At 35.1% G+C, this 14950-nt stretch overlaps 1 protein-coding gene across 13 annotated transcripts in view; it reads left to right on the plus strand.

Annotated features, from left to right (window-relative positions):
• Positions 1-14950, plus strand: part of TENM2 (teneurin transmembrane protein 2) — a 1203413-nt gene that overhangs the window by 346508 nt on the left and 841955 nt on the right. For 9 of the 13 annotated variants that reach the window (XM_032403433.1, XM_032403432.1, XM_032403428.1 and 6 more), the window contains exons 4-5: positions 6776-6850; positions 10277-10552. In XM_032403433.1, coding sequence (XP_032259324.1) covers positions 6776-6850; positions 10277-10552 — 351 coding nt within the window. The other 4 variants (XM_032403436.1, XM_032403437.1, XM_032403441.1 and 1 more) reach the window with 3 other exon arrangements.

The raw sequence follows: 14950 nt of genomic DNA on the forward strand, positions 1-14950 counted from the left end.
AAATGAGCTAAAGCCAGAAATCTGAAGCTTGAACTGCAAGCTTCTGGTAGGTCTTCACTGAGAGCAAGGACTAATATCAGATCTGCATTTGGGACATTGGACCTTGGACTTAGAGCAAGAGGGACATGAAACTGAGATTCTTGCACTAACCAGGAATCCTAAAAAGGATGTGTGATTAATACTACCACATGTCTTAGACAGAAGCAAATACAAATCTTCATCTGAGGCCCTTGTGATTTTCAAAAATTAAAATAAACCAATGTCAGCTAAAATAAATATAATTAAGTACATAAGAAAACAAACCTTCATAATTAAGAGCAAGCAAATCAACAAACAACCAATTTTCATCTTTGAAGTCCTAAAACATTATAATTTGTTGGATCTGTACTTTCAAATGTATAATATGCAAATTAGCAAGTAAGATGATAATAGAAAAACTGAACAGAAACACTTAAAAAGCTATGTAAGTTTTATAAATGAGATACATAATTGTTGAAAAAATAGTTGAGTTCATACAGTAAATATGAGATTAGGCACAATTAAAGAGAGAATTAGTCAACTGGAAAAAATAACAAGAAGAAATTAGCAAGAGACAGCACCGAGAGAAAAGAGATTAAAAATATAATAGAGACATTTAGAGAGAAGGATAATACTTGTTTAATTAGTGAAAAGAATAAACAGTATACAAGTAAGTAAATATTTAATAAGCAATGACTGAGAAATTTTTAGAATAGAGAAATGATGAAACTGCAGAAATTGAAGAAACAGCATATTAGAACTCTGAATAGACTGACAAGGCATACATATTATAATCCCTAGAGAAACCACTATAAATTATTTGAGGAGATAACTAAAATATCAATAGAAAAATTAAAATGAAATTAAAAAAAAATATTAACCCAAGTGAAGGTGGGAAAGGAAATATAGAAAGGAATGGCAAAAAAAGGATGGATAGAAAAAACATGACAAAATGATGAACTTACATCCAGCCATATCAATAATTACATTAATATAAATGGACTGTCATACCAATGAAAAGGAAAAGATTGTCAGATAAATAGCAAGTCCCAAATATATGTGGTCTACGAGAGACATATTTTTAAATACAAAAACACAGAAAAGTTGAAAGGAACAGAAATAGATGTACAATATGTTTACTACATGCAGTAAACTTAAGAAAGCTGTCTTGAGTATTTTCTATCAAGAAAATAGGCTTTAAGGCAAGCAGTATTATAGAGAAAAAGATGGATATTGGAATTGATAAAAGTGTCAATTCACCCCGGAGATGTAAAAGTATATGTGTCTAATAACAGTTTGAAAAAGAAGAGAAAAGAAGAAGAGGAGGAGGAGAAAAATTGACAATTGTAAAGGGAGAAAGAAAAAAAACCCAAAGCTAGTTACAGATTCAACCCTTTCCTCTGTAACTAATAGAAGAGCTAGCCCAAAATTATCAGTAAGGATCTAGAGAACAACATTGTTATTTCTCTTGACCAAATAGATATTTATAGAACACTATACACAACTGTAGAATACACTTTATATTCCAGTGAAACATTCAGCAGCATATACTGTATTCTGAGCTACAAAGTAAGTTTCAGTGAATTTCAAGAGGAAATCCTAGAGAGTTTGTTCTTTGTCCATCAAGTACTTAAATGAGAAATCAATAATGATAAGAAATCTAGACAAGTCCAGATATGTAGAAATAAAATTACACACTTCTAAGTAACCCATGTGATATAAAAGTACAAGAGAAACTAGAAAATGTTTGGAATTGAATTATAATGAAAGTACAACATATTCAAATTTATGGGATGTAGGTGAATAGGAAGATTATTAGGCTTGATTGTTTAAGAAATACTGTTTTTAAATCAGTGATTTATATTTCTACCTCAAGAGCCTAGAAAAGGAAAAAAAAAAAAAACTAGAAAAGAATGAACAAATAAAACCCAGTGTTAGGTTAAGAAAAACAATCGAGATAAGAGCAAAAATTAAAGAAATAGAAAATAAACAATAAAAGAAAATACTAAAGCCAAAAGCTGGTCCTTTGAAAAAATTGATAAAATTGATAAAGATACAGCATAGGGAATATAGTCAATGATATTGTCATAGTGTATGGTGACACACGGTAGCCACACTTGTGAGCAGAGCTTAACACATAGAGATGTTGAATCACTATACTGCACACTTGAAATTAATGTAATGGGTGTCAACTATACTCAAATGAAAATTTTAAAAAATATTTTTAAAAAGAAAAAGCACAAATAAGTGACGTCAAGAATGAAAATAAAGACAACATTCTACAAATCTAGCAGAAATTTAAAAAGATTCAAAAATACGTGGATAACTTTGTGCCAATTCATTTGAAAACATAGATGAAATGAGCATATTCCTAGAAATATAGATTGTTCCCAAACTTTCTAAATCAACTCAAGAGAAAATAGAAAATGTTAGTAATTATAATTAAATCATAATTTTAATTTTAAAATATAAATTATATAAATTAAATTATAAGAATTATAATTTAAAAATAAAGTTTCTGCATCTGTAAACTGATGATCATCACAATAGCTATGTTTGTTATAAAGTTATTCTATGGCAGGCAATATCCTAAGGAGCATTTTTACCTGCTTTGTCTAATTCATTGCTCACAACAGCCCTATGAAGGTGGGTGCTATTTTTATGTTTATTTTATGAATGAGTAAATGGAGACTCATCAGAAGAAATAATTCTAAAAATTTATGGTCAAGTATTTTTAAGACAGACTCTGGAATTCCCACTTTAACCCTCGCCTGTATAGTGACTATTTTATAGGGCTGTCATCCTTATTAATTTGAAAACTGTACATGAAAGCATGTAGAACAGTGCCTGCCACACTGTGGAGTCCTCCATAAATGTAAGCTAATCTAGTAGTTGTTCCCAAACAGAGGACAGCTAGACTATTGCAGCTAACTCACTATTGTCCTTTTATTTATTTTTTTCTATCCCAAAAAAAAAAAAAAAAAAAAAAAAAATTTGTTTGCAGAGGCAGAGTCCCACATGGTCAGATGACTCTACACCTTGGTAATGCTGTTATATAGGGTAACTGATAGGTATAGTTTTTAATACCAGAATTCAATTTTTATCTGGTTGGAATTGTCATCAGCAGAAAAGAATCTCCAGCTAGCTAGGTTACTGGTGTTTCATTTCTATTTATGAACTGGCAGTAGTCCAGCTGAACCTTTTGTTGTGGCTGCTTTGGGTTTTCCAAATCGGGCTTTGTTCAGCCTGGAGCAGTGAAAAGGCCACCATATCAGAGGAGAATGCCACATTCACCTTTCTCTTTGAAGTTATAAAGCTTACAGAGAAACCAAGGATACTGGAAACTCTCCTGTCGTCACTAGCTATTTTGATGTTTCCTTGATTCAGAATGTGTTTATTCACACTGGAATGATTCTAGTTAAAAATTATGAAATTTGTGACATATCATGCATTTAGGGAGAGTTTAAAATAATCTGAAAGTTTAGAATATCAAAATATTAACATGTTAGGAGCCATACATGAGAGAAAAGTATTATTCTTAGAGTGAATTTTTGAAATATAAACATTTGGCTTAAAATCTTATAAATAATAATGCACGTACACCTCCTCTGTAGTTTTAAGCCACAGGATTTTTCATGAACAATTTTGTCAACATTTGGGAAAATATCTGAATATGTAAAATCAGATGAACTTTAGAAGGGCATTAAGAAGGAGTTTATGTGAAGAATTTTAGTATACACGAGCATAAAACATTCGAATTCATGGGTAGTCTCTTCAGTAGTTTTCAAAATTGTTATCAATGCATTTATAGATATGTAGATTTTAGATTGCTTGAAAATAATATTTTAGGTAATATTGGTAAGTTTTTGGTAAGTGATTATTTTGTGTAGCTTGAACATATCAATAATTTCTCAAATTTCAAGGTAAGGTATTGATATTAAATATCAGGTAACAATTTGGTGGTACATTTTTGATTAATCAAAAATAAAAATTATCACATCACTTATAATTGCCATATTTTTCTTGATAACTTTCTGTTGCAAAAACTTAGGGTATCAGATCAAATTACTCCACTTACTGTGATAAAAAAAGAACTATAACATTATAATTTATATCATTTTCTTAAATACTTGCTGGAAAATTTGGAGTTCATACTCATTTCTGACTTGAAAATGTAGACTCTAACATTTGCTCAGGAAAAGTGGCCCATGTTTATTTACAAGAGATTCTCTTTGTCTTCGGATAAATGATGCTGAAATAAGGCCACTTAAAAATGGAATCAATGTTAAAATAGAATCAACTTTATCTTCAAAAAAGAAAATTGATTATCAATAGTATATTTTATTTTATGTTTATACAATTTATTATTCCAACTATGCTGTAATTATTCAAAAGGATAAAGAATAACAATTCTTATGCAAGGCATAATATACATTTTATGGCAAAATTGCATGGATGTACAATATATCCTTCACTTTCTATTTGAATTTTACAGCATGATCACAGAGCATTGTATTTTGCAAAAAAAAAAAAAAAGATGAATTCATTAATTTTCCTAAGGACTGTTCATTAACCTTTTATTTAAATAATTATCAGTCCTCGTTCAAGTTGAGATTTTCCTGATTCTTGGTATGATGAGTAATTTTTTATTGTATCCTGGCTATTTGTATTATGTTTTGAAAATCTGGATCTTATTTAAATCTTCTGTTTCAGCAGGCCTCCTCTGACACCAAGCCAGTGGGAAAAATGGGACACTGAGGCTTAACTGCCAGATGGAGGTGAAAGTCCAAGTTGCCCACTTGGCCTACTTTGACAAAGCAGGGCTGGGGATGGGGGATGGGGGATGGGCGGTGGTGTGGATTGAAAAGGGATGCTGTCTTGCTGCTGAGCCAAGCTGGGATTTTAGAGTCTTCGCTAGGACTCTGCAGATAACAACCTGGTTGAGAGGGAGAGGGGCACCTCTTTACAGTTCCTCTATGAATCCTTCAGTGGTGGTGAATTTAGATTTAACATTAATTCTTCTCTGAGACCATCAGGAAGAAGAAGGGGTGCTTCATTACCACTGGGTGGGGATGGAAATCCAGGATGCCCTTATGGCCACCAAAGACACCTTCCTGTCAGGTGTCTGGGAAGGCTCATTCCTACTGGATGAAGATGAAATTCTGCTTTATCACTTGATTCCACCCTGGAGTGTTTGTGGAGGTACGAAAGGACCCTTAACTTACAGGAGGCTTTACTCTGGGCTTATTTTGCCTGCTTCCACTGGTGTTTTTAATTTGCAGATTTCTCCAGCACCAGGTCTGGGGTATATAAGGCAAAAAGAAACCCCAGGGAACTCACAACCAGGTCCTTACTCAGGTCCTGGGATCCTAATAAGTCTATCTTCTTTAGACCCCTTTTAAACTCTTTCTATGTAGTTTTTCTATGTACTGTCCAGGGGGTTTGGCTGTACTTAGTGGAACAAGTAGAGAGACATGGGGAATTCTATCTTGATCCAAAACCAGAAGCCCGTCAAGTCATCTTTTGAAGAAGCCATCATCACGCCAACATGCATTTCAATTTTTTTCTTGTTCACAGGTTAATTCTGTTAGATCATGGTAATTATGTGGCCTTGCTTATGATCCTAGTGTTTCTTAGCATCACTTGTATTGACTTCACAGAAATCTGCATCTTCACAAGCTTTACAACTTAAACTCACATTGGCATCATATTACTTTCTGTTATCAGCAACTAACTGATGATAGAGATGTTGATAGGGTGGTTGATATGAGAAGAGATACTAGCAGTAAGTGGGTGGGGATGGTGGGGATTAATTTTATAAGTGATCATTAGTGACCATTTTCGTGTTGTAACAACTTTTGCTCGTGTGTATGGAATTTCATCTCTTAAATTCAGGGGACTTGCATACTGAACATTTAGGTAATACAAGTTTTCTATATTGTGCTCCCCTATTACTAAGTTAACTTTTATCTTCCTGCCCTCATAGTAGAAAATCTGTTCAAATGCTGACATTTCCAGTGCTATTTGTATTCCCTGGTATTACCATGACACGATAATTCTGACTTAGCGACATATGTGCTTCTCCTAGTTAAAGGTTATTTCAAAGTGTGAGAAGTTGGTAAAAACTTAGAAGATAAAGCCATGATCACAATACGCTGCCATATCTTTCCTTTGAATTGTGTCCCCAAACAAAACTAGTTGGTCAAAGGCTGATTTTTGATATCTCTTGCCAAATTTACCTCAAAAAAAGTTCTGAAGAGGATCTGGGTTAAACACTGAAGTTATGGTCAAGAAAAAGACAACTCAAAGACAAAGAGACCTACCAACAGAATTATTTTTAAACACTTGTGTTCTGCTATCCTGGTCACCTAACAGTTTTTAGACATTAATGTTCTCTCCCAGCACCCCAAATTATACTCCAATTCCATGCTATAAATATGGATTTTTTAAATAAAAATAATGGCTTTGGCCTTGATAATATAACATGGGGCCACACCAGGCAGTTTATTGGCAGCGACCATAAAATACATACCTGAGATGAAATGCATTTGAAACATCATCCACATCCACTTTAATATGGTATCAGAGAGACTGGAGGCAGATAGAAGGTAAACATATGTATATGAATACTGAAATATGATGACTCTTTCTATCTTTCTGCAAGAAAGTAGAGAAGGAAAGAAATGTTGACTGCTTTCCACTAGAAATCTTAGCTTGAAGAATCACACAATGACTAGTCTCTCTCTTCCATTCAAAGCTGCCATGGAGCTTAATAAAGACATAATTATACAAGATGAATTAAAGCAAAATCAACCTTCCATCAATGAGCAAAGTAAGTGCAAAACAATAAGTTGACATGGTATTAAAACTCCCCTATGCTATTTACATTCTGAGCAGAAGAGTATGACATGAGGGTTTTGTGCTGTAAGAGGAACTATGTGAAAAACGTTTGTCTGAAATCAATGTATATAGGGGAATGTTTGGGAGCAGTACGGTAAGAGCAAACTGAAGGGGGCCTGATAATTTCCTGGAGTAAATTCACAGTCCCTCCAAGTAGTGAGTCTACCAGTAGATGAACATCTGCTGGCCAAGCTGTGAAAGGATGAACAGTTGAATCACTAGATAACCTTTCATGGCTCCTTGTCCTTTTCCTATATAGTATTTCTCACTGTATAAATTGTAGTTTGTTTATGGGATTCTTTGATTAATGTCTCTTTCCTGATTAGACTGTAAATGTCATAGGCTCCATTTTTATAAGGCTCACTGTTATATCCCCAATGCTTAGCACAGCACTAGGAACGATAAATATTTGTTGAATGATTCAGTAAATGATAGATCCGTTTTTCCTTTCCATATGTGGCTTACCAGCTTCATATGTTAAGCCAGCAAACTTGGAAAATGCTTGGGCCAGAACCTGTCCCAGGTACTTAGAATAAGATTCCTATTCTTTGAGTTAGTTGAGGACAAAAGGTACCAAACTAGGCATTGTGAGGAATGGGTAGCATTGGGGAACTGTGGTCCTACTGGAAGATGAAGGTGAGGAGTTTAGAAGGTAATATTTTTGAGGAAACTGTTATGAATTTAGGCGAAAACCTGGCTTCCTATAAGCCAGTGTGAACATAGTTACTTTTTCCCCCAGTGAATTCAGTACCTTACCTCCAATTTTCTTTACAATGTTGCTTGTTTGTGGCTTATGGGGCTGTAAACTTAAAGCTGAAACTCTTGAAATACACTGTTTCTTAACATTTGTGGTTACTTTAAAAGTTGTGCAAATTTTAACTGATTTATGATGATCTCAAGTTTGTTTTAACAGAAAAAAATAATACTTTAATTTCTTCTCATCAAGTAAATTTGATAACCAAAGAAGGGAGACTGTATTTATTCCATGGCTTTCCATGCCCTAGGCTTATTGCCTAGTACTTCGGGTACCCAGATTGAAAAGCACATGGGATGCTCTGAAAACTGAGGTTTCTTTCCTCACACAGATGTTTCTCTTTTCCTGAGGAGGTCTTTGAAGCTAGTTCCAGATAATGAGATGTGGGAAAACCATCAGGAAATTTGCCTTAATACATACACACTCCATTTCAAATGGAATCATATAGCTAAAAATTCCCACATGTGGAATAAAAACATGTGTGTTTTTGTTTGACTTGTTTTCATTTATTGTAGGAAAAGGAAGCGTTGTATTTCATGCCTGTCTAGAACAAACATGAGCTCTAAAAACAAGATGGGAGAATGCTCATATTCATTTACTGAAGACTGAGAAAACAAAAATAGAAAAGTATTGTAACATCAGACATATATAAACTTAACTTTCATTTTATAGACTACTAAAATATACACTTTAGTGTACAATGATGAGATAGTACCTAATTACCAAAGATGCAAACTGGAACAGAGTGCCTGGGCAAGGGATCTCAGACAACATGATAAAATGTGCACAGGGAATAAATAATAGCACTTAGGACTGTGCTGGTGGCATGAGGACTTCCCTCTTCTCTGTGCAGTGAGCAGGAAATCACCCCATCCCCACAGGAAGTTTTGCTTAGGTTAGCTCTCCGATGAATAGGTTTCATTCTGCAGAGGCAATTATGTGTAAAATTGGGTTTGATCCCATTTACACAGCTAACTAAAGAAGGCTATGGAACTTCAACGTGTAGCAAAGTTGGGAAGTAAAACCTCAGAATAAAAGTACATGTCTATTACAAATTAAAGGCACATGACGTTAATACAAACAGTTGCTTAACCCTTTTTAAAATAAAAGCTGAGAAATGATGCCATGTATGTGGAGTATCATAGAGTAGTTATGTTACATCGTAAGTTTGGAGATATGATTGATAGGGAATGACCCTAATATAATCAATATATACAAAGTAAACCAGGGGTTTGGTGTTATTTATAAGGTTTTCCTCACTAATAGCACGAAAGTGCATTTCTTCACTGCATTTCCCCCATTGTCTATAACTTGGTTAAAGACAAAAAATAAATCAGCTTTATATGTCAGTATATAGAATGTACCGCATGATTTCATCTAATTTGCATCAAAAGTTTACAATTTCTTGTAGGAACCTGTAAGAGTAAAGAACACAGAGAGATAGAGCATTCGCTGTGCCAAAATGTTGCCAGGCTGGTTTTTGTTTGAGACTATTTCACACTGTAGAATGAGCAGATGCTTGGAATCTGCAGATGAGAGGTGTATCCTGGATCTGCCACTTGCCTAGGAGTGACCTTGGAAATGGTCAACGTCTAAACTGCTGGGCTATTATGATATTTAAATGAGATTTAAAGCCTATACATGGTCTGCCCATGCCAAACACATGGTAACATATAAATGGTCAATAAATGCCTATTTTCTGCTTCCCATTTGCACACACATTCACTCTCCATGGGTGAAACCTACTTGTGGTTTTAAGTTGGAGACATTGTTTGATATCATTTAAAAACATAAGGACTGACTCTTCATCCCTACGATGCTGAATTAAATAATACATTACATAGTTTATTTAAAAAAAAAAAAAGTTTGGTGTATATTATCACATGGAAGATACACAGTGATCCTGAGAGGAATTTAAGAGATTAATACCCAGATTTTACAGATGAGAAAACTGGGGCTCAAGGAGTAAGAGACTTGCCACAATGAGACTTACCAGTGGGAAGCTGGGACCAGTACCCAGGTCTCCTGGCCACCACTCACATTTATTGGAGGATTAAGGTTCTTTGACATGAAGACAGACTGCTCAAGGATCAGATCCATGTTTTGCTACAATCTAGATGTATGACCTTGGGTAAGTCACTTAAATTCTCTGTTCCTCTGTTCCTCAGTTTCCTTACAAAATGATTACAATAATATTATCTTCTTCATAAAGCTGTTGTAAAACTTAAAAATGTAAAATAGAAGTTGTCAAACAAAAGATGCCCAGAGCAAAGTAAGCGCTTGGTATATGTTAGCTATTACTATAAATCCCATGTTTTTTCAGCTACATGTGTTACCTAGACAACAGTAAATGCTGTAACATTTTTGAAACAAAATCTGAGCATTGTGGCCTAGGGTTAAAATTAATCTTAGATGTTTACTTTTTTGCTCTCAAATTTACCCCAATATCCTCAATACTCTTGCTCGTATATTCCTGTATACCATGGAAATCTGGTCGATTTTTTTGGATGGGAAAAACACCTGTCTGCTCTTTGTAAGAATAAATTTCCACTTTGTAAGGCATTTCACAATTTGTAATCAGTCTCTCTGTTGCTGTCACCTTAGGAACTAACTTCACCCTTGCGGAACTGGGAATCTGTGAGCCCTCCCCGCACCGAAGTGGCTACTGTTCTGACATGGGGATCCTTCACCAGGGCTACTCTCTGAGCACAGGGTCTGACGCCGACTCCGACACAGAGGGAGGGATGTCTCCAGAACACGCCATCAGACTGTGGGGGAGAGGGATAAAATCCAGACGCAGTTCCGGCCTGTCCAGTCGTGAGAACTCAGCCCTTACTTTGACCGATTCTGACAACGAAAATAAGTCAGATGATGAGAACGGTAGGCCTGCTTCTTAAATACCTTTTCATGTTCTGGGTACGGCACAGTGTGGCGTTTGGGATGCCTGTTTTTTAATAAAGAGGAGTATAAAACCATTCATTTTCTTTTAAATCGACCTTGTCTACCCACTCCGAGCTCAGGAAGAATAAACCAGCAAACCTCAAGCACACAAGAAATGAGGAGAGAATTTTAAAATCACATTTTGACGATAACACAGTATTCAGGTATAGTCAGTTGGTCTTATTAGCAAGTAAATTACATTGCAAAAGAGGCAACTTGATAAACTATGACCTATACCTAGAAAATGTCCTCTCGCCACAAGTTGCTAGGTCTTTGTATTGATTTCCCCTTCCCAGTAAATGGCAACCTGGGGTATTTTTTTTTTCCATGAAGATCTCTTAAGAATCCTACCTTATCTTAGACTTTCATTTCCAGGCGGCAATGCCTCATATCCGTATTGAAGATCAAACCAGGAACAGATGCTCTGGAGTTTAATAATGACAAATAGGAAGAGACTTGTCTTCAAAAAAAGTATTCTCTTCTCTGTTTACTTTTCTCCTTGGTACCTATGTAGGTTAATGGCTTCCCACATCTTCTATCACAAATCACTATTGCTTATCCATCAGCTTTGTAGATGAGTTTTAATGAAACTTTGAAAATTAAATGCTTCCGATCATTAAGCAGTAAATATAGGGAAGCCTAAGCAAGTCATTAAAGAGATAAGGTGCTTATTTGTGGATTTCTTCGCGACTCAGAACTGTGTTTAGTCAAAAACATCTTTTAAAAGATAAATTGCATTAGGTACAGCTGATTTATGAAGAAAACATCAAATGCTGTGTGGTTTGTTATGAATATATTGTGTGTTTGCTGAAAGAATTGCCATTAAAATGTTTACAAACAGATCAGTTAAGAATGTTTATATAAAATATTATAAACTTCTACTAGAGCAGCTTTAAGTATTTTCTTGCATTTAAAAAAAGAAAAAGAAATTTGCAGGCGGACAGCTTGTTGTGAATGCGAAAGCATAGCTAAATATCATTTAATCTCAAAACTGTGTTGAAAATACATCATTTCCTGGGTAAGTCGCATATATTCAAAAAGATGTCACTTTGTGGAATTTAAATTTGTGTTTAATTCTGAAATAATTTATTCTACTGTGGGGACAAGGAGATGTGTCTTACTTATGTCTCCGTTCATGTAGCTAATCAAGGTGTACTCTCAAGGAAAAATCTGTACTTGACTCTTTTTGAATTTTAACAGAATTCTGACACTTGGCACATTCAACACTCTAAGGTACTTATTTGATAGGAAATTACTTTTAGAAGTTTTCATAAAGGCATACATTGAATCCATTTACTGATGTACTTTTTCAACTCCGAGTGTGTCAGATACTATTTAAGTGGAGGCAGTATGATTGCCTAATAAATAAAATCACTTGCAATCCGAGAATTTATGGCACATTTTAAGGAAGGTATTTTGGCAAATCTTCCATGGTGGCATTCTCAGTGGTCTCATGGGAACCATCTATACAAAATTTATGCAAATTGATAGAATCCCCACCCTCTCTTTTTAGACCTATACACATCTGAAAAACTGAACTGATAAGGAGTTTTCCAGTGAAGCAAAGGGAGCAAAAAAAAAAAAAAAAAAAAGCTTGCCTTGAATTCACCTAGAACTGTTATGGATAGGAGAATTTCGTAATGAATGATGTATTTGGTAGACCAAAAGTAGTCTCTCTTTTTTCCAGTATTATTTAAAACATCACACTTGAACAATTTTCCCCTCTGAGGAGTCTATGTAAATCCCTATATATGGATAGGAAATAACCCCTTAAATCTAGTGTCTCGATTTTTTCCATAATGCTAGTTATAAGGCAGTCAGACTCGCATCAAGAAATCTGTACTTGGAAGAACTGAGCGACTCTTTTATGCCTGCATCTGGCAGAGCACGAAGGAGGTGAGGAAGCCAGAGTTCAAGCTTCAGTGCTGGTTGGTTATTTTTAAATGTACAGATAAAAATGTGTTTCCTTTTCTGTTTTTCAAATGTTTGAGTATTCCACATAGTCAGAAGATGTACATAATGCATGTTCTCTTCTCATTTGGGGCCAAGAATAAAAATAAGGAATGTGGCACGTCACATCATAAACTCTTTAAGCAAATAAAAAGTGAAGCACAAGCCACTCTCTGCAGGCTGAGGTGTTAACTTCGGTAAACGTCTTGCTCTTTCTCTTTGACAAATTCGGTTTGGCTCACAAAGAAATCAATGCATTTTCACATCACTGACTTTATGAAGTTTGGGAATGTATTATCATATAGATTGACAGTTGCCCCACTGGTTCCACACCACAGCGTGGACACTTACAAAGCCATCATTAATTTCTCACACTTGTACCCTGCGATGGCTTCCTCCATAATAAATACTCTGTCCTTCAGAACCCAATCAATAACCTTTTAGGTATGCCTCTCTTGGAGAGGAAGTTAAAGAATCTATACTTTGAGAAAGAAACTCTCTGATTCAATTTTAGATTTTAAAGATATGTGCTCACGAAATGCATCTTTTCTTTGTATCCCAGATATTTTCATTTCATGTTTATGGTGGGATCTTGGGGTACCTCGATTTTCACAGTGCTTATTCAAAATTGCCCTTAAAACATTCCAGTTGTGGTTTTGCTAAGCAAAATTAGACTGTGAAAGCAGATCTCAAAAACCAGATTCTCTTTCTGTGGTGTAAAACATGTATCCAGCTGTCAGACGCATGTAATAAAAACTCTGCCTGCCAGAAGTTCTTCCTGCATGCGCCTGTGACACAGATAACCTACTAGGAGCTTGAAAGTCCCATCACACTGAACACATGATAAATTTGTCCTTTTTTTTTTTTTTTTCTTCACAGCTCTGCATCTTACACTCACTGTATTTATGGCCACCAAGTTAACATTGTGCTGGCTGTGCTTGCTTTAAATAAATAACAATTCTCAGGTACAAGTGGTTTTATCAGGTCATTTAACTCTATCTTTAAGTTAAAGATGGCTTAGTTAGAAATGACAGTGAGAGTTGAAAACAGCTAGGCCAAGTTTTTGCTGCTGTGTAATTTGACTGCATCTATAGAAAGAACTTCCTCAGTGACTTTAAATTAGAATCATCCCTTTTTGGGGGTATTAAATGTCCCACTTAAAATATGTCCTCTCTGAGGCCCTTTGTATCACCTGAGTTATGGAGAAAATGGGGCAGTCACTAATACACAGGAATAACTAATTGCCTCTTTAAAAATGCAGAATAGCACACACGGTAAAAAATCTGGTCTATGTACTCTTGACTCCCTTAGGCGGTTTCTTCACCTTGGGGACTTAAAATATCCTTGAGTATTTTTTTTTCAACATAATTCTAGTTTTACTTATTTTATTAGGAATCCAGAAAGAAAAAAAAAAAAAGAAAATACAAAGAAAAGAAGCTTGTCTATGGAATAGAGAGCCAGAAATTATAGAAAACTAAATCTGGCCTTGGTTAAAGAAGAAAATTAGCCTTCCCTTACCCTCTCTGCTTTCACCCAAAGTAAATAAGGACAATGTTCATTTTCAACTCTTGTCAATTGGGAAATTTATAATTCTCATAATGTACTTTGAGGTTGAAAATATAAATGTTGGGTTAATTTCATTGCATTTCACAAAATGCATTTATAAAACAAGCTGGCTCTTGGCACATAATGGATTTGTGTAAAGTGTATTTGTGGAACATAGATTCTATTAGATTGTGAGTCCTCTTGGCTGAGGTCTGCAGTGTTCCTTCCTCTTGAGGAGGGCTTGAACCCTCCTTGCATGTTAAGATACTCATTGCATGTTAATTGAGGCATGAGGAATGAACTCTGAGGGGAGGAAGGATTTTCCTTAATACCAGGGACAATAGCTATAGGTTATTGCCACCAACCACACTGCATTCATTTATTTGTCATGTGAGGTGAGTTTCTCAAGTCTTCTTCCTTTCTCTTCAAAAAGCAACCCCTCAATAAATTCATTAGAGTGCTCTGTATATAAGCACATCCAAGACCTGCTAGTGGGTTTCTATTTCTGAGCCACTCTATTACACTTACAGACTTTTAAGTTTATTTTGTTTTATAATCCACTCTACTCCTTTCTTCTTCCCCATCATCTCACATGTAAAATTTACAGAGAATGCCTGGAACAGATATAAAGACTTACTATAAGCACCAGATAATTATAGCCAAGGGCTCATAATTTTGCTCTTAAAGTCGAGAATAAGAATAGTAAACAAGCTACAGAAATCATGCAGTAATACTTGACCATACTTTTGATGTAGATACAGGGATGATTTCTTTTCCAGCCAAACTTTATGGAAAAAACTTCCATAGGAAAAAAATATTGTTTCAATTCCTTAAAAACGAAAC

Source organism: Phoca vitulina, unplaced genomic scaffold (genome assembly GCF_004348235.1).
Source record: "Phoca vitulina isolate PV1807 unplaced genomic scaffold, GSC_HSeal_1.0 scaffold6, whole genome shotgun sequence".
Lineage (NCBI taxonomy): Eukaryota > Metazoa > Chordata > Mammalia > Carnivora > Phocidae > Phoca > Phoca vitulina.